Source organism: Cololabis saira, chromosome 10 (assembly GCF_033807715.1).
Source record: "Cololabis saira isolate AMF1-May2022 chromosome 10, fColSai1.1, whole genome shotgun sequence".
Classification (NCBI taxonomy): domain Eukaryota; kingdom Metazoa; phylum Chordata; class Actinopteri; order Beloniformes; family Belonidae; genus Cololabis; species Cololabis saira.
In genome coordinates this window covers 1856663-1880097 of record NC_084596.1, presented here as the reverse complement: position 1 = coordinate 1880097, position 23435 = coordinate 1856663, and the positions used below count along the sequence as shown (strand labels likewise).

Below are 23435 nucleotides of genomic sequence, written 5' to 3'. Positions count from 1 at the left end.
TAAACTTAAAACATTTAAAAATATCACTAAAATATTTTTGGGTAATCAGTTACAACTTATTAGGGTTTACAGTGTATGAATGGAGAAGGTTACTCAAATAAATCAGGGATTCTGCTGAAAAACGGTAGCGCTGAAAACTCATCGGGGAAAGATAAAATGTCACATCGTGGTCTTATCACCCTCTCACGGTGAATTACACGGACAATTTGGGCAGTCCTCCTGAACTTGCGCTTAAATACCCATAGCTGGGTTATCTGAACAAAACCGGTATAAAACCTACCCCCTACCAGGTTATGTTCAGAGCCTATGTTACCATGGTGACTTACTTAACCTGACCGTTTTGGAACGGAAAACCCAGGTTCACCATTTACCCTGGGTTAACATACCCAGTTTAGCCAATAAAACTCTTTCTTAATACCCCCCAGGTTGTTTCTTTACAGTCAGGAACTGTGGTCATCAGATAATCACCTGAACAGGGACTTGAACCCTGGACCCTCAGATTAAAAGTCTGATGCTCTTCCAGCTGAGCTACTCAGGTCATATTTGGAATGTTTTCTTTCTTCTTTTCTTCATGTCTTTAGATACATGTGATGTCATTGATGATGTCACAAGGAATAGTGCTCATGCGGTTATAGATAGCAATCATTAAAGTCAGGCAGGGTCACCAGGGCCAGGCAGGAGAATAATACGAATAATGTTTTAGAGGAGGAAGATTTTTTTTTCATAATGCACTTCGAGAAAAAAGTCGAAATGTGGAGATTAATGTTGAAGTACAATTTTGAAAGACATATTAGTCTACGGTTAACAACTGCAAGTCTTCTTGCATGTTCAAACATTAACCGTTGTTGGCCGACAAAAAAAAAAGCCCACTGATAAATTTTGAAAGACATTTTAGTCTACGGTTAACAACTGCAAGCCTTCTTGCATGTTCAAACATTAACCGTTGTTGGCAGGATTTGAACCTGCGCGGGGAATCCCCAATGGATTTCAAGTCCATCACCTTAACCACTCGGCCACAACAACTTGTCACATGCTTGAACATTTGGCTGAAATAAATGTGTATTTGTTTGAATCAGAAACATTAGTCTGAGGTTTGTTCCCGTACTTATCTCACAGCTAACCCGCCGGGACCAATTTTGTTGTGAACTATCGATCACAGATTATCAGATGTCCTCGTTAGTATAGTGGACAGTATCTCTGCCTGTCACGCAGAAGACCGGGGTTCGATTCCCCGATGGGGAGAAAGCCTGTTTTGGATATGCATGACTGATACATATGAACAATGGTCAATAAGATAAAAATCACTCTTCCACACACCATAGGCAGTTGTGGTTTTTCTGCTAAAAAAGCTGTCATTGATGAAGTTCTTCTAATACAAAACAGTGCTGTAAATCTTCCAGTGGATGATATGCTCTGTTCACTGAGAGGTCCAGAAGTTCAGCCAGACAAGGACCTTTTTCATGTGAGACAAACACGATAGCCACTAAACTACAGAAACTGTGCAACAGGTTATTGATCATCATTCAGTTTCTATTTCTATTCCCTCTTAATGTTATAAAAAAAACTTCTAGACAGGTATGATGTGACCGTGATTTTTTGTTTGGCAGATATGTGTTTTGTGGCTCGTTGGTCTAGTACTATGATTCTAGCTTTGGGTGCGAGAGGTCCCAGGTTCAATTCCTGGACGAGCCCCAGAGATTTATGCAATTTGTGGTTTTTCTCCTCCAAGTAGCAAAGTTTCAAGACTGTAGTACAATGCTTTACCTGAAGACCAACATTGGCATCATGTGTGAATGCTGAAAACCTACATCTTGCTTCTCTTTCATGCCAAGAGGTCAGCCGGTAAGGCGTAGTCCGTAAACCCTTTCCCCTTTCTTTAATTGGGCTCCTTTTTTGTCTTATTGCCCCAACCAATGTGCCTTTTTTAAATAATAAAATATTGTTTGTATTATTGAACTCTGTCCCCTATCTCCCTCCCTGAGTGAACGAACCTTCGTGTCCTTTTGTAGAGGTGATGATTGACCTTTAGTACGGGTCCTTGGGCCCTAATCAAAGGTGGTGTTGTCGGTAAACAGAAAAACATCTTCAGATCCCAAACTTAAATAATAGTGAACGTGCCGCCACATAAAGATACATGTTACCTGTCTTCTTGCACATATATGTTTTCTTGAAGAACAGGTGGACATTCAACTGCTGAAATGATGTCCAGTTTGATGAAGACATGGGCACAGTGGAATTGTTCATAATTACGAAGAGGTTAGGCAGCCAACGCAACAATCAGACAGAAGCACAAACATACATACAATAGAAGAAGAAACTGATCATATTTCTACACTGAATGTAAATTGAACCTGGGCCATGGTAGTGAAAGCAGCAAATCCTGCCCACTAGACCTCCAGGAAAACACGTTATGCTCTCTTAAAGGGGTTGTATTACTACATTTAGTTGACTAATGTTTCTGATTCAATCAAACAAACATATTTATTTCAGATTTAAAGAAAGGATAACTGATGTGCTTTGGTAGGTCTTTTTTATTTAAATTCATCATGTAAATGACACTAGCACGGTGGTTTAGTGGTTAGCACTGTTGCCTCACAGGCCCGGCAGGGGCCTTTCTGTGTGGAGTTTGCATGTTCTCCCCGTGCTTGCGTGGGTTTTCTCCGGGTACTCCGGCTTCCTCCCACAGGTTAATTGGAGATTCTAAATTGCCTGTAGGTGTGAGCATGGTTTTTGTGTATATATGTGTTCCTGTGATGGACTGGTGACCTGTCCAGGGTGTAACCCCTGCCTCTCGCCTGAAAATAGCTGGGATAGGCTCCAGCAGACCCCCGTGACCCCGCAAGGGATAAAGCGGGTATAGATAATGGATGGATGGATGTAAATGACACAATTGATCAAACATTACACTTGTCAGTTTAGATTAGCATGAAACTCTGGTGACATCAACAAGAAAGTATTTAAGTATTTAAGGTAGCCCAACTAAAAAAAGGGAAAAGGGTTTACGGACTAGACCATACCGGCTGATGTCTTGGCATGAAAGAGAAGCAAGTAGGTTTTCAGCAATTTTTACAAATCATGCCGATGTTTTTCGTCAGGTAAAGCATTGCATTATACTACACTCTTTGATTTTTGGTAGACTTGAGCATTAGGAGGTGAAAACAAATTTCACACACACAAATTGCATAATTCACTGGGGCTCGTCTGTGAATTGAACCCGGGACCTCTCGCACCCGAAGCGAGAATCATACTACTAGACCAACAAGCCATACAAAATTTAATTAATTGAAATGATACATTCACCACCCACTTTATCAAATACACCTTGGTAGTACCCTGTTGGACCCCATTTTGCCTTCAGAACTGCCAAAATGTTTTAGAGCCACATTGGACCAAAAACACAAAAAACAAATATGTCTGGAGCCGCAAAAAATGAAAAGTCTTGTATAAACCTTAGAATGAAGACAACACATGCTGCATGTATCTATGTTAGTTAGAACTGGGTCCTCGGCTGCAAATGTAGCTAATGTCTTTCCATATGACTCTTTTTGTTACACTAATCTATGGAAGAGTATTAGAGCCAGGCAGGAAAGAAATAAAAATAATATTTTAGAGGAGGAAGATTTTTTTTTCATTATGCACTTTGAGAAAAAAGTCGAAATGTCGAGATTAATATTGAAGTACAATTTCGAGAAAAAAGTTGAAATGTTGAGAAAAAAGTTGAAATGTTGAGAAAAAAGGCAAAGTTTCGACTTTATTCTTGACATTGTATTTTAACATTAATCTTGACATTTCAAATTTTTTGTCGACATTTCGACTTTTTTCTCAAAGTGCACAATAAAGAAAATGTTCCCCTCTCAAATATTTTTTCTCCTGCATGGCCCTGATACTCCACGTTAAAGCCAGAAATATATTTGCCTCCCCATCTATTTCCATTTTCAAACATTTTTGAAAAAGCTCCAGGAGCCACTAGGGCGGTGCTAAAGAGCCGTGTGTCGCCGACCCCTGGTATAGAACCATGATTTGGAAGTAGATCAAACCTCCCAAACCAAATAGCTCCAGTCTTGTTTTCATGAATTTTCATCCATGTCCCTGAGACAGTCCATTTAGGGGTCCAGAGGTTTCCTAGGATCCACCGTAATGGACAAATACATCTAATAATAATAATAATCAATTTTATTTAGAGTCCATGATGAAGATTTTTGCATCATTAACGCTTCTGCCTTCGATAGGCAAACTGGAGTGGGTCCTGGAGTGGGAGTCAGTTGCTCTGATGATGTGCTGTTTTATGATCTATGGGCCACAGGACGGAGATCATTCAGAGTCTTTGGCTTATTTTTTGGGGGGATAGGGATGACTGTGGAGTGTTTCCACAGCTGTGGAACGGTGTGACTGTCGAGGGAGTATTGAAAAAGAGTCCGGAACACACTCCCTAGTTGCCCTGCACAGTGTCTCAGGAGTCGGCCGCTGATGTTATCGGGACCGGGTGAGCTCCTCTCTCTGGTCCTCCTGAGGGCACTCACCACGTCCTCAGTCCTGAAGGTTCTCTGGTCCTCCTGAGGGCGCTCACCACGTCCTCAGTCCTGAAGGAGAGTGCAGAGCTGCCAGGTTTGAGTGAAGATCTGGACTCCTCTAGCTGGGTGGAGTTGTCCGACTCAAACCTGGAATAGAAGGCGTTGGGAGGAGGGGGTGCTGCACTCCACCTGGATGGTTCTAGGGGAGGTGGAGGCAGTGTTCACAGAAGCCATGGTTTTGAGGCCCTGCCAGGCTGAGCGGAGGTCCCCTGTGGTGAATTTTTCCTCCACTTTGTTTTTATACTCCAGCTTGGCAGTTTTAATGGCCCTCTTGACCTCTCTGTTCACCTCATTTTTTTCCAGTGCAGAGCCGGTGAAGAAAATCCTCTTCTTTTTGTTGAGGATTTCCTTGAGCTCCTTAGTGATCCAGGGTTTATTGTTGGGGTAGATGGTGACTGTTTTTGAGGGAATAATACTGTCCATGCAGAAGAAGATGTATGGTGTCGACCTGTTCATTGATGTCATCAGAGGGAGAGAGGAGGCTGTCCCAGTCAGTGGCTTCAAAACATCCTTGCAGGGTGAGGATACTTTCCACTGTCCACTGCTTGATGTTTTTGGTGGTCCTCTTAATCCTCCTGATGACTGGAGTGTAAGCCGGGGCCAGCAGGATGGTGTGGTGGTCTGCTGAGCCGAGGGTGGGGGTGGTTTGAACGCGTCTGGTAAAGTACCATAGCATTTATCCAGAGTCTAACCCTGTCGAATGTTGCATGTAATATATTGTTGAAAGCCTTTAAGGGACTTGTCGGGGGAACAGTGGTTGAAGTCACCAAGGATGAATTTGGGAGAGTCCGGGGATAAGTGTTCCAGGTTGTGCAGAGTGCCGTTGAGATGCTCGGTTGCTTTAGCTGCGTTAGCTCTGGGGTGGATGTAGACCAGGAAGATGAAGAGCTGAGGGAATTCTCAGGGGAGGTAGTAGGGGGCGCAGGGAAACAGCCAGAAGCTCAATGTCTGCGGTGCACAGCTTCTCCCTCACAGTGACTGTAGAGCACCAGTTGTTATTTACATACAGACACACGCCGCCGCCATGTTGTTTCCCGGTGCGCTCATTGTCTCTGTCCAGTCGAACGGGTGCTGAAAAGCCGTCTATGTGCAGCATGCCGTCGTGGTCGTTGTTATTTAGCCATGATTCCGTGAATGCCAGAACAGAAGCAGTTCTGAACTCGTGCAGGTGGTTGATACATGCCTGTAGCTTGTCTAGTTTGTTGCAGAGAGACCGCATGTTGGCCAGGATAATGGACGGGAGCGCTCTTTGTTTGCGTGTCTCCCGTTTGAGTCTGGCTCTCACTCCACCCTTCTTTGATCCCCTCCTGTTTACCTTGGGTAAAGTTTTGCAGTCTGAGTTGTGCTGCTTAGTGGGGTGTCCACGGAGTATTTCCTCAGGAAAGTAGTCCGTCGAGGCGGAGCGGAAAGTCTGGAGTTCAGCCTGCGGCCGCAGCTGGATGAGGAAGTCTCCGGTATATTTGAGCCGCGGCGCCATGTCGGGGTGCAAAAACACAGGTCGCATCGCAGAGAAATAATTTTATAAAAAGCGGCGGATAGTGGGTGAAACAGACAAACAAAACAAATGAAAAAAAAGAACGTAAATCTGCTCAACTGACCGATCTGAAATCTGATCTGAAAATCTGAAAAATCCAGACGAGGTGATGGAGAGACTTGTTCCTGGTAAGAAGATTATAAATTGTTCTCACAGATTTCATCTCTCCACTGGCTGGGTTCAAATAAAACAAAACCTGAAGGTAAAGTGTCATCTACCCTAGGCTAGTTCTAGCAATAAAAACAAAGGCGTGAATTGGGATTCAGAAGATTCTCCTTCAGTCATGGCTGTCTGGCCTGATTCTAAAGTTACTGATCTGTGAGGGTTGAGGGTCGTCTTTAACATCCCCTGCACCGATATAAAGGTTTAAAATGAGATGGACACTGACTTTCCAATGACATTGATACACAGTTATTAAGTTAAAATACTGGAAAACTGAAGACTGACTTTTGCCAGACAGAAAGACTTCAATGGAAGAAAAACCTGCAAAGTTTAAAGCAGAATTGAGCAGCATTTCCTGTCATGTTTAAGAGGAACAACCACTGAAAGTTCCTCCAGGACTTTTCAAAACCTCTGAAATGCCTTGTATTTGAAAAAACATGAAGAAAAAGAAGAAACAAAACACTCCAAACGTGACCTGAGTAGCTCAGCTGGAAGAGCATCAGACTTTTAATCTGAGGGTCCAGGGTTCAAGTCCCTGTTCAGGTGGATTAACTGCTGACAGCTGTTTCTGACTGTTAAGTAATGACATGGTCATTTTAAATATCCATCTTAAACTATTAAAAAAACAAATGGAGGAAAGACAGAAACAAAGTTCTCATGCGAGACCTCGGTATCTCAGATGTCGAGCATCAGACTCTTAATCCGAGGGACCTGCATGTTTCCAAACAATAATGTAACAATGTTAATGGCAGCAAAGTGGGACTTGTTCACTCTGAGCCAGGACAAAAACTAGTGAAAGTCCAGATTAAAGATAAGGAGGAGGAAGCCGGAGAACAAGCTGCAGCAGAACAATGTGAGAGATGTCCGATCAGGGAGGAAGAAGAACAGGCTTCAGGCAGAAGGAGATCCAGATAGATGGAGGTCTCATCTTCCACCTCATTCATGGTTTTGCTACTGCTCCATCATCGTCTCCTCCGGCACCAGGAGATGCTGGACCCGTCCACCTCCCACCTGTCTGTCTCTAGCATTCTCCTGGTACTTCACCGCATGTTTAGCTGAAACCCAGCTGCTATCTCCACTTCAACAAAACAGAAACACCTTTTATGTGATTCTGATCAGAGTATTGTTGTCCATGTAGACATACGTGTTGATGTTTGAGTTCATGTTCATAAAGACTGCTAACTTTCCCCCAGCGTTAAGAGAACTCTTAACACCCTCATGTTTGCTGCGATGGCTGGGAATCAAACCCAGGTCAACTGCTTGGTAAGCAGCAATGCTGAGTGACCACTACACCACCAACGCTGCAGGAAAGTACCTGAAACTGCTGAATGAGACGTCACAGTTTTCCAGCATTACGACCAGATGAGCAGTCTCCATGTCAGGGAAAGTAACTATCTGATGATGTTTCTCCAATATCACAAGATACTTACCTCCATTTGTCCCTCAGCTTATACATCAACTTCTAGATTACTGTCTTCATGTTTGCAGGTATATTCAGTTAGACATGTGGAAACAGCATCCTCTTAGAAAGAGACCACAGACTTGGAGAGGTTTGTCATTGACATTTGAATGAACAGATCTCTCTCTTTGTACCCACTCCTGACTGGATCAAAGCTTTCTCAAGAACCCTGGCAGTGACGGTCAGCCAACGACTGTTCACTGACGACCAATAATCACCTCAATATTCATGAGGGCTGGTAAATGTGATGAGTTCAGTCTGCTTTCTACTGTCACTCACTGTGATGTATTTAGTACACAAACCTGTTCCACTACTGTCCTGGCTTTATGTGAAGTAACAGAGCTATGAAGGATGGTAACTTTTATACTTACCATATATGGTTACCTGCCCTGAAAAGGGTTCAGTTAAAGCAGGTCTTGTGTGTTCCAGCAAAGATCTGATGTTGTCATTAGATTTGAATAACTCAAGACTTTAAGCTGGTCTGATTTTACCAGAATTATAATTCTGGCTTCAATTCTGCCAGTATGTGATCAATTTTTCACTCTGATCAATCAACAGGTCAGCCAAGGTGTCACAATGCCTCATCACTAACAAAAATGTTTCCATCTCTAAATATTATTACCATTAACATATTTGAAGAGTTGTAAACATATAAAACTGGGTTTAAAAGTGTATTTTCCTTTTCTTTTTTAATTCTGATAGGTGGTCATAAGTATCTAAATTACTGCTTCAGTTTGCATGTTTTTAATATTTGTATAAACTGTAAAATATGTGGGCCCTGACTTGCTTCATGATGGTACATGTGGTTAAAACTGTCGTCTTCTGCTCGAGCTGCCGTTTCAGGCTGGAGTGACGTCACTAACTCACAGACCAACACCTCAGACAGAGCTGTAGGGAAGTTAAGAATGTGTATTTGGATGTTTCTCAACAAAAAACCAACACATTAAGAAGTTATTAGTCAATAAATGTGAATTTTACTTGCAGAGATAACGAATATCGGGGGAAAATAAGTCACTGAATAGTCAGCTCTACTTTAAAGTAATTTTGTATGCTTCATGTACTAGTTGACTGGATTAAACATGTGCCATTAGTGTAAATAAGGTGACTTTTCATTCCTTCAGCTATCCAGTCTTAGAAACAACTAGACGCTTCAACACCTTTCTGGGCCGTTTGGAGGACCTTTTAGGCCCATTTGAACTTCCACATGAGGTCATTTTCAATTCTCAATCCCTTTCTTGGATAAATTACGATGTCAGTTGTTCACTTCACTTTGACTGTTTTTTTGCAGTTTATACATTTATTTTATGTATTACTTCCCCAGGTAATGTTACATCATCAGCAGGGTAACCCATACCTTTGATAACTTATTATTCTAACATTCTCACTCACAAACAAACATACAGATATGACATGATTTAATGACTTAAAGGATTTCTCTAAAGGCGTGTTGCTGAGTTCATGGGAAACATAGTTTTAGTACTGTATAAAGGGTCTCGTCAGCAGACATGGAGGCAGGACAGAAGACGGTCCTAGAGGAGGCCGTGGTTGAGATCAGACTCTGCTGAAGGCCTTGTGTCCTCACTGGTGGTAAACGTACAGATGCTCAACACACACACATGCGCATTCTTGTGAAGACATGCCAGTAAAGCAGAGGTTAGGCTGGATTTTCACTGCTCACATCTTGCTGGCATCCGTCCCAAAATTAGCCCAGAAGTTTCCTGCTTTGAGCTTGAGCTAAAATCGGGATCAAAAGTTTACGCCACAGTGGCCGCGTCAGATTCATCTCAGTGATTAAACCTGTTTTCCTCCCGTCCTTCCTCTTGCATTCTTTTCTCCCTCGTCCTGTTAAACAAGTTTTCACTCCACCCGTAACCGTCACTCCTGATCGCACTGAACCAGGAAACGCTCACAAGCAGCTGCTGTGGACGCGATGGAATTCTCGGTCAAACTAGAAGTAAATCTGCCGTAACACATCTGGAAGAACAGGCGTTAAACGCGCCCGGTGAGGTGACCCGAGGAAGAACAACTGCTGATAACCGGATCAATACTTAAAAGTTTATTTCACTCCTGAACTTTGTCTTTTGACTCAAACAGGTGAAGGTAGGAACTCGTTCTCACTTCTGATTTACCTGCAAACTTTGATCATTCTTGTGTCTGAAGATAAATCTACATGATTGTTAATGACAACATTTTTATTGGTTTTATTATTGATGAGAAACACCGTGATGATCTGCCAGTTTTCTTCATCGATCAAACTTTGGTGTTTTTATTTCCTGGAATGAAGCTGTCGTCTCCAGATTTAAAGTCAGACTGCTGTTTCCTGTCGAGCCTTTCAAAATAAAGCGTTGTTCCTGTAGGAAGTTGTTTGCTGCTTGTGTAAGTGAGTGATGAGGCTGTGAAGGAGGAGGACACATGTCTCTGCAGGACAGTTTCACCTCTGAGCTTCTTCACATTTACAGGAACCAGACTCACGGATAGGCCCAGTCTCTTTCTGCTTGTTCAAGATTTTCAACTTCCTGTTCCTGCAGTAAAACTCTGTTGTTCATAGAGGTTAATGTTCTTAATTTTAGACACAGAAAATGAGATAGCTCTGAGAGAAAGCTTCAGAGCAGCTCGGATCAGCAGATACGTCTGTATCAGTGACTTCCTCCACCTCCCACTGGTTTCTGACTGCATTCTAGTGACAAACACTAAAGAGAGGAGCAAACCAGAGCAGGCTCAGCTGATCTCTGTCCAACACCAGTGGTGTGTGTTTCCTCTGCAGATCAAGGTGTGTGTGTGAGCTGATGTGTGTTTCCTCTGCAGATCAAGGTGTGTGTGTGAGCTGATGTGGACGTGAATTCAGCAGAATGGACCAGTGTGAGGACGGAGAGGACGGAGTCCCTCCCTCTAAAACCTCTCTGTGTGGGGAACATGAGAGTCGGAGCAAAGCTCAGAGGTGAGATGAGAATCTCTAACTGTCCCTGACTCTTCTGCATGTCAGAGCTCAAGACTCACATCACCAAACATTAGGGGTGTAACGGTATTTGTATTCGTCCCGTCCCGTGACGGTACGGGGGTCACGGTTCGGTTCACGCAGTCATACGGCGAATACGTCTGACTGAGTTAAAAAAAAAAAAAAAAAAAAAAAAATCAATCATCGTTTTTTTCCCCCTTATAAATATCAACAGTCACGTTCCATTACAGACCTAAATGTGTGCTAGTCTGTGCATATCAATAAATATATGTGCAATTCATATATCATCATAAATTGTAGGCTATAATAACGATAAAATGTTCTAATTCTTAATTTACAACTGTCCTGAACGCATCAGGGCTGTGAGCCAACACGGATTTGCTGTAAAGCCTGATTTATGGTTCTGCGTTAAATCGACGCAGAGCATACGCCGTAGGGTACGGCGCATCTACGGCGAGGTTATGCGGCGACGCGCAACCTTCGCCGTAGGCGCTGCGTTGGTGTAACGCGGTACCATAAATCAGCCTTAACAGTCACAGTGAAGGAGATTAGCGCTAAAGTTTAAAAGAGGACTAAATTTGTTTTAGTTTTGAGTTTTGAATGTTACCCCGTTTTCCACGTTACTTGGATTATTTTGGGTTATGGAAGAGTCAACTACCGTTGGTGAGTGAGTGTAACCTTCATAAATAATTTATTTATCAGTTTCTTGACCAGCTGCCTATTTGAATGAGCTTGTGTTGTTGTGAACGAGACCGCCGAGTCTATTCTCATAGAGCTCAGAAATTATGTTATAGACCGCTGTGTCTATATCTATCTAAATAGATTGTGTAATTTGTATGTTTTTTTTGTATTTAAATTGTATCAAAGAATGAACTGAGTCAGTCCGTGACTACCTGAGTTTTCAGAGCCATGTGATTGACAGCTGTCAGGCCTGTGTGTGTGTGTGTGTGTGTGTGTGTGTATGTGTGTGTGTGTGTGTGTGTGTGTGTGTGTGTGTGTGTGTGTGTGTGTGTGTGTGTGTGTGTGTGTGTGTGTGTGTGTGTGTGTGTGTGTGTGTGTGTTCTTCTGAACAAGTTTGTGACTTTACTCTGCTTTCTGCAGCATAGGCCTATAGGCTTGGCTCAATAAAAGTGAGAATAAATGTAGTTTGATGGGTAGGATGATGTTGTTGAACGTTAAAATGACTATCATAAGGGCCCATGGAGAATGCTCCGCCCCCAGACGGCTCTGCCCATATGCAGCAGTAGAGGAGCCCGGGTTCAAGTATTTATTAAAAGTGCTCGAGCCTCGTTACAATGTCCCATCCCGCGCTCACATAAACCAGTCCGTGGTAAAATTAAAAACACTAATGCACAAGTTAAATGTTTTATTCTATTTATTTTACACTTTAATAAGAGATGCTTTTTAGTTTTGTAGCCAATTGAACAAACTTTAACTTTCAAATGCTATGATCAAAATAAAGGAAGAAAAAACTCGTCTTATACATTTGGGACTTTTTGTATTTTTTTTCCCGTTGTACCGAACCCGTACCGAACCGTGACCCCTGTACCGAGGTACGTACCGAACCGTGACTTGTGTGTACCGTGACACCCCTACCAAACATCATTATTACAGGAATCAACCTGGACCTGGACCTGGACCTGGTCCTGAACCTGGACCTGGACCTGGACCTGGACCTGGACCTGGACCTGGACCTGGACCTGAACCTGAACCTGGACCTGGACCTGGACCTGGACCTGGAGCTGAACCTGGACCTGGACCCAGCTGTGTTTCCTTGAAGAGTGACCGGTCAAAAGGGTTGATATTTGACTTTAAAGGAGTCCAAGGTTCTACTGTAAAGAGGTGAGTGTATCTAAATGCTGCCGATGATTTATGTTTAATACGTTTTAAATAGACTGAATATTTTTATCTGAGTAACTTATTTTTCATATAAATAGAATATTTACATTTTGAACTTTTGTCTTCTATCAGGGTCCATCAGAAAGGAAACTCTCTTGAACATGAACCCAGCTGTTTGTCCTTGAAGAGCGACCAGTCAAATCCGAGATTAATTGAATTTAAAGGAGACCAACAGTCTTCTTCAGAGAGGTGAGATGTATTTAAACACATTAAATGTATTTAAATCAGTCCTCGTGTTAGGAAATGTCCACATGTTTCTTCCTGAGTAGATCGTGTGGTCCTGGACCCCTGTGGTCCTCCATCACCTGATGGTGATCTGAGCTTCCTCCTCATAGATCTTCATCTCCTGTCAGGAGCTTTTTCCTCTGGTCGACACATCTGGAGGTCTCACCTTCCTGAGGACTGAGTTCCTCTTACTGATCCTGATGATGATCCAGAGTTCCTCTTACTGATCCTGATGATGATCCAGAGTTCCTCTTACTAATCCTGATGATGGTCCAGAGTTCCTACTGATCCTGATGATGATCCAGAGTTCCTCTTACTAATCCTGATGATGGTCCAGAGTTCCTACTGATCCTGATGATGATCCAGAGTTCCTCTTACTGATCCTGATGATGATCCAGAGTTCCTCAGCTGCTTCATGTCTCCATCAGTTGTCCATGTTCCTGATCTTGTTGTAACTTTTCACTGAGGTCACATGTTCTCGTTGGATCAGCAGGACTAGTAAACCTTCAGCACCACCAGTCCTCTGGTGGACTGTCCTCATCCCAACAGGACTTCATGGACCTTCAGCTGGTGTTTGTCTCTGTGAGGACAGACATGATGTGAGCTAATTCTTCCTGGTTCCCCCACAGAGTTGACCAGCAGATCTCAGAGTCCCCCAGTGGTCCGTCTGTCCAGCAGCATCAGACCCAGCTGGACTCCATCTTTCAGGTCTGTACATGAACAACAACTGATGTTTGTCTCCATGCTGGTCTCTGGAGACCAGTGGACTGTCAGTCTGTCCATCATGGACCTGATGTTTGTCTCCATGCTGGTCTCTGGAGACCAGTGGACTGTCAGTATGTCCATCATGGACCTGATGTTTGTCTCCATGCTGGTCACTGGAGACCAGTGGACTGTCAGTCTGTCCATCATGGACCTGATGTTTGTCTCCATGCTGGTCTCTGGAGACCAGTGGACTGTCAGTCTGTCCATCATGGACCTGATGTTTGTCTCCATGCTGGTCTCTGGAGACCAGTGGACTGTCAGTCTGTCCAACATGGGTCTGTCCAACATGGGTCTAATTTTTGTCTCCATGCTGGTCTCTGGAGACCAGTGGACTGTCAAGTCAAGTCAAGTCAATTTTATTTATAAAGCACATTTCACATTACAAGCATGGACTCAATGTGCTCAAAAATACAAAAACTGTCAAGGTTGACATTCCCCCAGCCTCCTATTTGACTTTCAGTGTCTGTCTTGCCCCGCCTGTGTCCCATCTGCCCTGATTGTGTCTGCACCTGTGTCTCGTCATGTCTCGTTATCCCCTCAGTATATCTTGTCTTGTCATTCCTTGGTTCCCTGTCGGTCCGTACTGTGTCTTCCTCCACGTCTCCTCGTACCTTTTTCATGATCCTGGTTTTTTGTTAATCCTGCTCTGCAGCGCCTTGTTTTGCCTTTTTGTGGATTAAATCCTTTTTGTTTTTGAGAACTCCTGCCTCCAGCCTCCCTCTGTCTCCTGCACTTGGGTCCTAGAAAACCGTACCATGACAGAACGGACCGACCAGGTGGACCCAGCGGGAGACTACCTCACCATGTTGGACTTTCTCTGCCATGAAGCGGCTAAAAGTTTGCACTGGGCCGAGGAGGATTATTGTGACCCCTTTTGGGGAACACGCCTGGCTCTGGGTGGACCCAGGAGCCTGCAGAGGCGACGGCGACGGCGTCAGCGCCAGCCCCAGGCTGTTCCGGCTCCGAGAACCCGTGTCCCCCCCCAGCCGGCTCCGAGGACTCGTGTCCCCCCCCAGCCGGCTCCGAGGACTCGTGTCCCCCCCCAGCCGGCTCCGAGGACTCGTGTCCCCCCCCAGCCGGCTCCGAGGACCCGTGTCCCCCCCCAGCCCGCCCTGGATGTGGACTCTGGGGACATCTGGAATCTGTCCCTGGAGGGGGGGCCGGCGCCCCTTGAGGGGGGGCCAGCACCACGGACCCGCGTACCCCCGCAGCCGGCGCCCCGGACCCGCGTACCCCCGCAGCCGGCGCCCCGGACCCGGGTACCCCCCGCAGCCGGCGCCCCGGACCCGGGTACCCCCGCAACCATGTCAAGTTCCAGAGCCATGTCACGTTCCTGAGCCATGTCACGTTCCTGAGCCATGTCACGTTCCTGAGCCATGTCACGTTCCTGAGCCATGTCACGTTCCTGAGCCATGTCACGTTCCTGAGCCATGTCACGTTCCTGAGCCATGTCACGTTCCTGAGCCATGTCACGTTCCAGAGCCATGTCACGTTCCAGAGCCATGTCACGTTCCAGAGCCATGTCACGTTCCCGTCACGCCAAGCCCCACGCCAAGCCCCACGCCAAGACCGCCAAGCCCCATGCAGCCGGCGCCCCGGACCCGCGTACCCCCGCAGCCGGCGCCCCGGACCCGGGTACCCCCGCAGCCGGCGCCTCGGACCCGGGTACCCCCGCAACCATGTCAAGTTCCAGAGCCATGTCAAGTTCCAGAGCCATGTCACGTTCCAGAGCCATGTCACGTTCCAGAGCCATGTCACGTTCCAGAGCCATGTCACGTTCCAGAGCCATGTCACGTTCCAGAGCCATGTCACGTTCCTGAGCCATGTCACGTTCCTGAGCCATGTCACGTTCCTGAGCCATGTCACGTTCCTGAGCCATGTCACGTTCCTGAGCCATGTCACGTTCCTGAGCCATGTCACGTTCCAGAGCCATGTCACGTTCCAGAGCCATGTCACGTTCCAGAGCCATGTCACGTTCCAGAGCCATGTCACGTTCCAGAGCCATGTCACGTTCCCGTCACGCCAAGCCCCACGCCAAGCCCCACGCCAAGCCCCACGCCAAGCCCCACGCCAAGACCGCCAAGCCCCACGCCAAGACCGCCAAGACCGCCAAGCCCCACGCCAAGACCGCCTAGCCCCACGCCTAGCCTCACGCCAAGACCGCCAAGACCACCAAGCCCCACGCCAAGACCGCCTAGCCCTACGCCAAGCCCCACGCCAAGACCGCCAAGACCGCCTAGCCCTACGCCAACCCCCACGCCAAGACCGCCAACCCCCACGCCAAGACCGCCGAGCCTGCCAAGCCCCACGCCAAGACCCGCGTCAAGACCCAGGCCTAGGCCTCATGGACGTCCCCCCGAGCGTTCTCGCCGGTCTGCCCGGTCCCCAGGACGGCCCCCGGAACGTTGGCCGTGTGTTGGCATTGGCCCTCCTCCGGGCCCCCTCCGCCCGCCCTGGGTGGTAGGCCGAGTGGGACATCTGGGATCTGTCCCTTGAGGGGGGGGTTCTGTCAAGGTTGACATTCCCCCAGCCTCCTGTTTGACTTTCAGTTTCTGTTTTGCCCCGCCTGTGTCCCATCTGCCCTGATTGTGTCTGCACCTGTGTCTCGTCATGTCTCGTTATCCCCTCAGTATATCTTGTCTTGTCATTCCTTGGTTCCCTGTCGGTCCGTACTGTGTCTTCCTCCACGTCTCCTCGTACCTTTTTCATGATCCTGGTTTTTTGTTAATCCTGCTCTGCAGCGCCTTGTTTTGCCTTTTTTGTGGATTAAATCCTTTTTGTTTTTGAGAACTCCTGCCCCCAGCCTCTCTCTGTTTCCTGCACTTGGGTCCTAGAAAACCGTACCATGACATAAACAAACAAATAAACAAAATTACAAGTTTACAATAACAGAAATAGATAACGAGTATGACAAGAGAACAAACAATAACAACCATAATTCCATTTTAACAAAAGTGCGATCACCCAGCCAACCATGAGTTTACTCAAACGCCTGTGCAAAAAGGTAAGTTTTTAGGCCCAATCCCAATTCTCCTTCACTCGCCCTTCTTTTCTCCACTCGCACTTCTTTTCTTCCCTAAGCCCTAAAAAAGAAGGGGGAGATTTTAGGGCACTTGAGATCTAGGGCACTTGGCCCAGGTGCCTGTCCCAATTCTCCCCCTACCCCTCGTTTTCATCCCTTCCCTGATCAGGAAGCTGAGAGCCAAAAGCTGTTTTAATTTCAGCTGTAGCGCTGTTAATATGGCACTTTATTAAGTTTTAATATTTTTTCAGGTATAATGGTAACCTTAAGATCCCCAACCGGGGCTCAGTTTATCCAAATAACGCCTGTTAAGAAATTTGACCCGATGTTTTCGGAGATGAGAAGAGCCGCCGGCCCCGGGGAGCAGCCTCAGCTCACAGCCCGAGAAGAGACGTCTCCGCCGGGTCAGGCTGCTCCGTCAGCCCCGGGAGAGACACTCTCTCCCGGGACGCAGCTCTGTTGAGAATCACGCCGGCTGAAATAAATCATTTAGGAATATGTTGGTTTAATAGATGAAATCTAACAGTTGTAGCTACGCCTGTTAAGAAATTTGCTCCGAAATTTAGAGATTTCTGTCTGCCGGGTCCGGAGCTTGGGTCCGCGTTAAATCGACGCAGAGCCTACGGCGTAGGTTGCGTAACCTCCGCCGTAGGATCTGCGTTGGTGTAACGCGGAACCATAAATCCCTTTATTCTGGCGTGATCTTCCGCAACTTTATCTGAAAGTGTGTAAATTACCCAGATAACAGCTGGATTACTTTGTGGTTTCTGAAGACTATTATATCAGAAACAAAACAAATCTGACGAGTCACAGGATTATTTCTCTCTATTTCTCTGAGACCAGTCTGCCTGTTTGCCTTCGGTCGGCGAGTCAAATCGACGCAGAGCCTCTTTTTTTCATACCCCCTCGCTCGCCAAGTCAGCATCTGAAATCCCTCGATTTGAAGGGGCTATTCTCAGCCCCTAGCCCTCGTTATGCCCCCTCCCCCTAGGTGAAAAGAGGAATTGGGACACCACTACCTTCACGGGAACGCGCAAAAGTTAGGGTTAGGGAAGAAAAGGAGGGCGAGGGGGAGTATTGGGACGCACCCTTAGTCTGCTTTTGAAAGTGGGCACTTTTGGAGCAGACCTTAGTTCCTGTGGCAAGGAATTCCAGAGAGTGTAGTAGTGACTGAAAGCACCATGAGCAGATCTAGTGTGGATTCTAGGAATGATTAGAAGACTCTGATGATCTAAGGGATCTGTTCGGAATGTATTCAGTCAGCATGTCAACTATGTAGGAGGGAGCTAAGCCATTCATAGATTTAAAGACGAAAAGAAGTACTTTAAAATCTACTCTTTGCGGTGGGGTGCGCTCCCCCCCAGGAAATTTTTTGAGCATAATGCATTTAAATGCATCAATCTGGTGCACTTTGGAAAGCTAGAATAACAATAAAAGGGTGTCTGCTGCCTTAACTTATCTTGGAAACATAGATATCCTCTCCGGAGCTTCTCTACCCGGCTAAACTTATTCTCCGCTCCTCTGTTTGTGTGAGCACAGAGCATGCACAGCCTTCACCACTGATTGGCTGTTTCCCGTGCGTGTCTCTGTGTGTAACCAATCAGATGGTGCTGTGGGCGGGTCATTGCTGGACACAGTGCAGTGACTGCAGGCAGAAAGACGCGGCTGCATCAACCCCAAAATAACGCAGTTATTTAAAAAGTTACACTTTTTTATATTATTATTGTTTTATATATATACGAGAGGTGCCGGATCTGCCCAAATAAGTCCCGGAACACAGGGAGGCCAAAATCGAGAGGTGATTTAACCCCTGTTCATACCTCTTGGTTTTTGTTAGAATTCTGGCTGCAGCATTTTGAATAAGCTGGAGTTTATGTAACACTTGCTTTGTTAGTCCTGCAAAAGGTGCATTGCAATAATCTAATCTACTAGAGAAAAAAGGCATGAACCAGTTTTTCAGAATCTGATTGTGACAGAAAGCATCTTACTTTAGATACATTTCTGAGGCGATATAAAGCAGTCCTGGAGACATTAGCTATGTGTTTCTGGAAGTTAAAATCAGCATCTAAAATAACACCCAAGTTTTTGACAAGCTCACACGGTTTTACTGACAGAGGAGTTAATAGAGGGAGAATATGTTGCCTCAGAGCACTTGGACCAATTAAAATAATCTCTGTTTTTTCTTCATTTAGCTGTAAAAAGTTCGTTGCCATCCAATACTTGATATCTGTAATACATTGAATGAGGTCATTGACTGGGCTCAAATCATTGGCAGTAACAGATACATATAATTGTGTGTCATCAGCATAAGAATGATATTGAATATTATGATGCCGAATGATGGACTCAAGTGGTAACATATACAAATTGAAAAGTAGGGGACCTAGAATTGACCCTTGTGGGACTCCATATTCAATGCTGACATTATCAGATTCATAGCTGCCGACCGAAACAGAGAAAGATCTACCACTTAGATATGAAGAAAACCAGTTAAGAACTGAGGCCTCTGAGGCCCAAACACTGTTCAAGGCGCTGAAGTAAATGACATGGTCTACAGTATCAAAAGATGCACTAAGGTCGAGCAGTAACAGAATAGAGACTTTGTGGTTGTCTGTGTTAATTTTCAGATCATTGATAACTCTGACCAGGGCAGTTTCTGTACTGTGATTTTTTCTAAAACCAGACTGGTAAACATCAAACAGGCTATTATATGACAGATACCTGTATAATTGTTGGTAGACAACCTTCTCCAGAATTTTCCCCAGGAATGGAAGGTTTGAAATGGGCCTGTAGTTCTCAACAGTGAATGGATCAAGGTTACTCTTTTTTATCAATAGTGTTATAATAGCATGTTTGAGACCTGAGGGAAAGATTCCAGACTGTAGGGAGGTATTTACAATTTTGAGTACATCATCACCAATACAGTTAAAAACATCTTTGAACAGTTTAGTGGGCATAAGATCAAGCGAGCAGGTCGCAGAGCTCAGCTGTTGCACTACTTCCTGTATGTCACTGCACTGAGTAAGGGTGAAGTTGGAAAGAGTGCTGGCGCTACGGTGCTGAGCAGAGGGAGAGTGGTCACGTCCACCAGCAGAGGAAGTCGCAATATTGTTCCTAATGTTCAGGATTTTAGATTTGAAGTATAATGCAAATTCATTACATTTATCAGAGGAGTGGAACTCAGTGGGTATTGGTCTCGGAGGATTAATAAGTTTGTCAATTGTGCTAAAGAGAAACTTAGCGTTATGTGAATTGACAGTGATGATTTGAGAGAAGTACTGCTGTCTAGATTGTTTTATTTCTTTGTTATAAGTGCTGAGCATATCTTTATAGATCTTATAGTCAGCCTGCAGTTTGTCAGTCTGTCCAACATGGGTCTGATGTTTGTCTCCATGGTTTCAGTCTGATTGTGTCCTTCATGTGTCTTCTGTTCCAGCTGCTGGAGGACAACATTGTCCTGTTTGTGAAGGACGAGCTGAAGAAGATCCAGAGGGTTCTGAGTCCAGATTACCCAGAATCCCTAGAGCATCTGTTGCAGGGTGAGGATGAAGAGCAGAGGAGGAGCAGCAGAGAGGCGTTTGTGAAGATCACAGTGAACTTCCTGAGGAGAATGAAGCAGGAGGAGCTGGCTGAGCGTCTGCAGAGCAGTAAGAGGATTTCTCTGAACATTTAAGCTGCTGGATAAATGACCCAGAATGCCTCAGGAGATGAACAACATTCACAGATCAGCCACAACATTAAAACCACTGAGAGATGAAGGGAGGAACTCTGCTCATCTTGTTCCAACAAAGTTCTGCTGGAATCAAATCTGCATTCTTGATCCACATGAAGGTTGTCTTGACCGTTGACACCCAGCTAAACATTTCTGCAGACCAGTTGCCCCCACATGGTCCCAGTACCCCCTACAGTAGCACCCTCCCTGTACAGGACAGCAGTGGACCTCAATAAACATGTTTAACCGACCAACACCACAAGATAACTGGAAGATTTTAGTCCTGGTTTTCCTCTTCCAGGAATCCTGCTGAACTCCAGATTGTCTTGATGGTTCTACAGATTATTGGATCAGATCATCTTCTGGTGTTTTCCAATCCTAAACCTGGAAAATCCACTTCACAGACACCACAACAATAACAAGAACACAACAACCCACAAACCCACGACCCATCAGGGCTGTACTGCTAACATCTGGTACTAGAAACTCCAGGACCACCAGATGTTCTTGTCACTTCCACGTCCTGAATGTTCAGAGGTGTTTTGATGGTAAAAGTGATTCTTCTCAATATTGGACAGCTCATCATAACGTTAGAGTCGATCAGTGTCGGTTCACATCCTGATTCTTTAGGAGAATTAAGTTGAACTTAAACACTAAGGGCCAAATCCACAAAAGGATTGCGCGGCTTTTGCGGCCGCTAAACCGGTGCAAATGAGACAAAAAGAGAGCGTCCAATTCACAAAGCACCCGCAAAGGGCGAATTGCTCCACAAACTGCGCTGCCAAGCAAATAGTGGCAGTCTGCGCCGGTACCATTTGCATGCATGCAAATTAGGTAATTCGGCGCAAAATTGCCCCCTTTCTATGCAAATAAGCCTCATTGCAAAAAGCGCCTAATTCACAAAGGCCAGGGCTATTTGCCACACGCAAAAATAGTGGAGCAAATACCGTCTTTTCAAAGCGTGTATTAAACTGCGCGCAAACTCTTCACTCCCCGTCTCTCTGTTTCTCTCTCTCAATGTCATTCAAGCCTGTGTGATACTGAATGATATTAAGGGTGAAATCTACATTCAGACATGACTGTAGACAGTCAGATCAAGTGGGGTTGTGGACTTATCTCGGATTTAAAAATAAAAATAACAGGACGGAGTTCAGGATTCATCCATACAGTAGGGGCTGCTTTATTACAAACAATTCCACCATATAAACATATAAATCTAGAATGTGTGTGTTTAACAGCTTAATAATGTCATCACATATCACAACATATATCAGACTTAAAATAATAAAATAATAAATTAAAATAGCGCTGATCGTGTCCCTCTGTGTGAAGCTCAGTCAGTCAGGACTCTGGTGCTGCTGCAGCTGCAGCCTCTTCTTCACCCACCGCTTTAGGACAGAACAAATGAGGGGCTGCGTTTAGGGAGCCCCACGGAGCCCCTAAAGGGACTCAGATTTTTTTTCATATATATGAGTTTTACTCGCGCGTGAAACCTTTACGTGCAGGTGTATGGTGCCTAAATTAGGGTCCCGCGTTAAAACGACGCAGAGCCTACGGCGTAGGGTACGCGGCGACGCGCACCTACGCCGTAGGCTCTGCGTTAAAGGAACGCAGAACCATAAACTCGCCCTGAGCAGCTCTGAGGGGAGACGGGAGGGGAGGAGGGGGAGCGGGGGGTGAAGCGGGGCTGCGGGGCCGTTTTCGTATCGCTTTCATACAGTGTACACATACAGCTTTCATACGTGTAGCAAAACAAAGAACATGAATTACCATTAGATCCTGATCTGATCCCGATCCAGTACCGGTGCTGTGCCTTGTGCGTAAATGCGCACAGCCTCTTAACATTTGACATTTCATTAGCTTATGTCATACAGACACTGATGTCTTTTCCATCTATCTATCTATCTATCTATCTATCTATCTATCTATCTATCTATCTATCTATCTATCTATCTATCTATCTATCTATCTATCTATCTATCTATCTATCTATCTATCTATCTATCTATCTATCTATCTATCTATCTATCTATCTATCTATCTATGCGAAATACTAGTACAAATACGTGAAAGTTGAGTCTATTGTGCTCTCTGCAGTTTTCATTATGGACCAATCTGTGTGCTGAAATATGGAGAACACTGGAAACAGCTCCGCTCACTCAGACAAGTGCAAATTGCACTCAGCCGCAAAACTTTATGGGCGTGTTTGCTCCGGTATATCATTAGAGCAAAATCTTTTGTGAATAGGACCTTAAAGCAGGGCAAATTGCGGGCGCTAATGCAGCGCAATTCACAGCGCTATTTGCGGGCGCAATCTGTTCTTTGTGGATTTACCCCTAATTGGTTTTTTTTTCATGTGTATTCAGATTTTTCTGCTGCAGTTTGTAAAAAGCGGCTGAAGTCTAAGCTGAAGAAGAAGAGCCAGTGTGTGTTTGAGGGAATTGTTAAAGCAGGAAACCCAACCCTTCTGAAGCAGATCTACACAGAGCTCTACATCACAGAGGGAGGGACTGGAGAGGTCAACGATGAACATGAAGTCAGACAGATTGAAGCTGCTTCCAGGAAACCACACAGAGCAGAAACAACCATCAGACAGGAAGACATCTTTAAACCCCCACCTGGAAGAGGAGGACCAATCAGAACGGTGATTGGTTTTTATGGTCCCCGATTGTGGAACAGCCTCCCGGAGAACCTCAGGGCCGCAGAGACTGTTGATGTTTTTAAAAAGAGGCTCAAGACCCATCTCTTTAATCAGGCTTTCAACTGACTCATTTAACTCTTCTACATTTCTTATGCTCACCCTTATTTTTATTGAATCTTACTGCTCTGTTTTATATTTAGTTTATCCTTTCTTATCGTATTTTATTTTTGTTTAATCTCAATGTTTTATCTAAACATTTTAGTTGTTATTTATGGTCTATTTTATACATTTTACTGTTTTATTATTTTAGTTTTTAATGTCTTACTTTCTAGACATACTTTTAGGATTTTATGTTTGTATGTTTTATGTTTTTTATAAACTCCTTTAGTGTATTTTATCCTGTTTTCTTGTAGCGTTTATCTCCAGTGTTTCCTCATAGGGAGCCTCCATGCTGGGAGTGACTCTGGCCTGCAGGGGGTCGTCCTGGGG

At 45.0% G+C, this 23435-nt stretch overlaps 1 protein-coding gene and 4 non-coding genes across 5 annotated transcripts; 2 read left to right on the top strand and 3 right to left on the bottom strand.

Annotated features, from left to right (window-relative positions):
- Positions 1 to 465: 465 nt before the first annotated feature.
- Positions 466 to 538, bottom strand: trnak-uuu (transfer RNA lysine (anticodon UUU)). Its single transcript has one exon. It is a non-coding gene; the product is annotated as a tRNA-Lys (tRNA).
- Positions 539 to 941: 403 nt separating this feature from the next.
- trnas-uga (transfer RNA serine (anticodon UGA)) lies at positions 942 to 1023 on the bottom strand. Its single transcript has one exon. It is a non-coding gene; the product is annotated as a tRNA-Ser (tRNA).
- A 5717-nt stretch (positions 1024 to 6740) lies between these two features.
- On the top strand, positions 6741 to 6813 carry trnak-uuu (transfer RNA lysine (anticodon UUU)). Its single transcript has one exon. It is a non-coding gene; the product is annotated as a tRNA-Lys (tRNA).
- Positions 6814 to 7493: 680 nt separating this feature from the next.
- Positions 7494 to 7569, bottom strand: trnag-acc (transfer RNA glycine (anticodon ACC)). Its single transcript has one exon. It is a non-coding gene; the product is annotated as a tRNA-Gly (tRNA).
- A 2060-nt stretch (positions 7570 to 9629) lies between these two features.
- On the top strand, positions 9630 to 23147 carry LOC133452302 (uncharacterized). The gene is made up of 7 exons (XM_061731538.1): positions 9630 to 9826; positions 10532 to 10664; positions 12297 to 12524; positions 12654 to 12770; positions 13436 to 13514; positions 20030 to 20240; positions 22672 to 23147. Exons 2-7 carry the CDS (start codon positions 10576 to 10578, stop codon positions 23070 to 23072), a joined length of 1125 nt encoding a protein of 374 aa, XP_061587522.1. The 5' UTR covers positions 9630 to 9826; positions 10532 to 10575; the 3' UTR covers positions 23073 to 23147.
- The last annotated feature ends 288 nt before the right edge of the window (positions 23148 to 23435 follow it).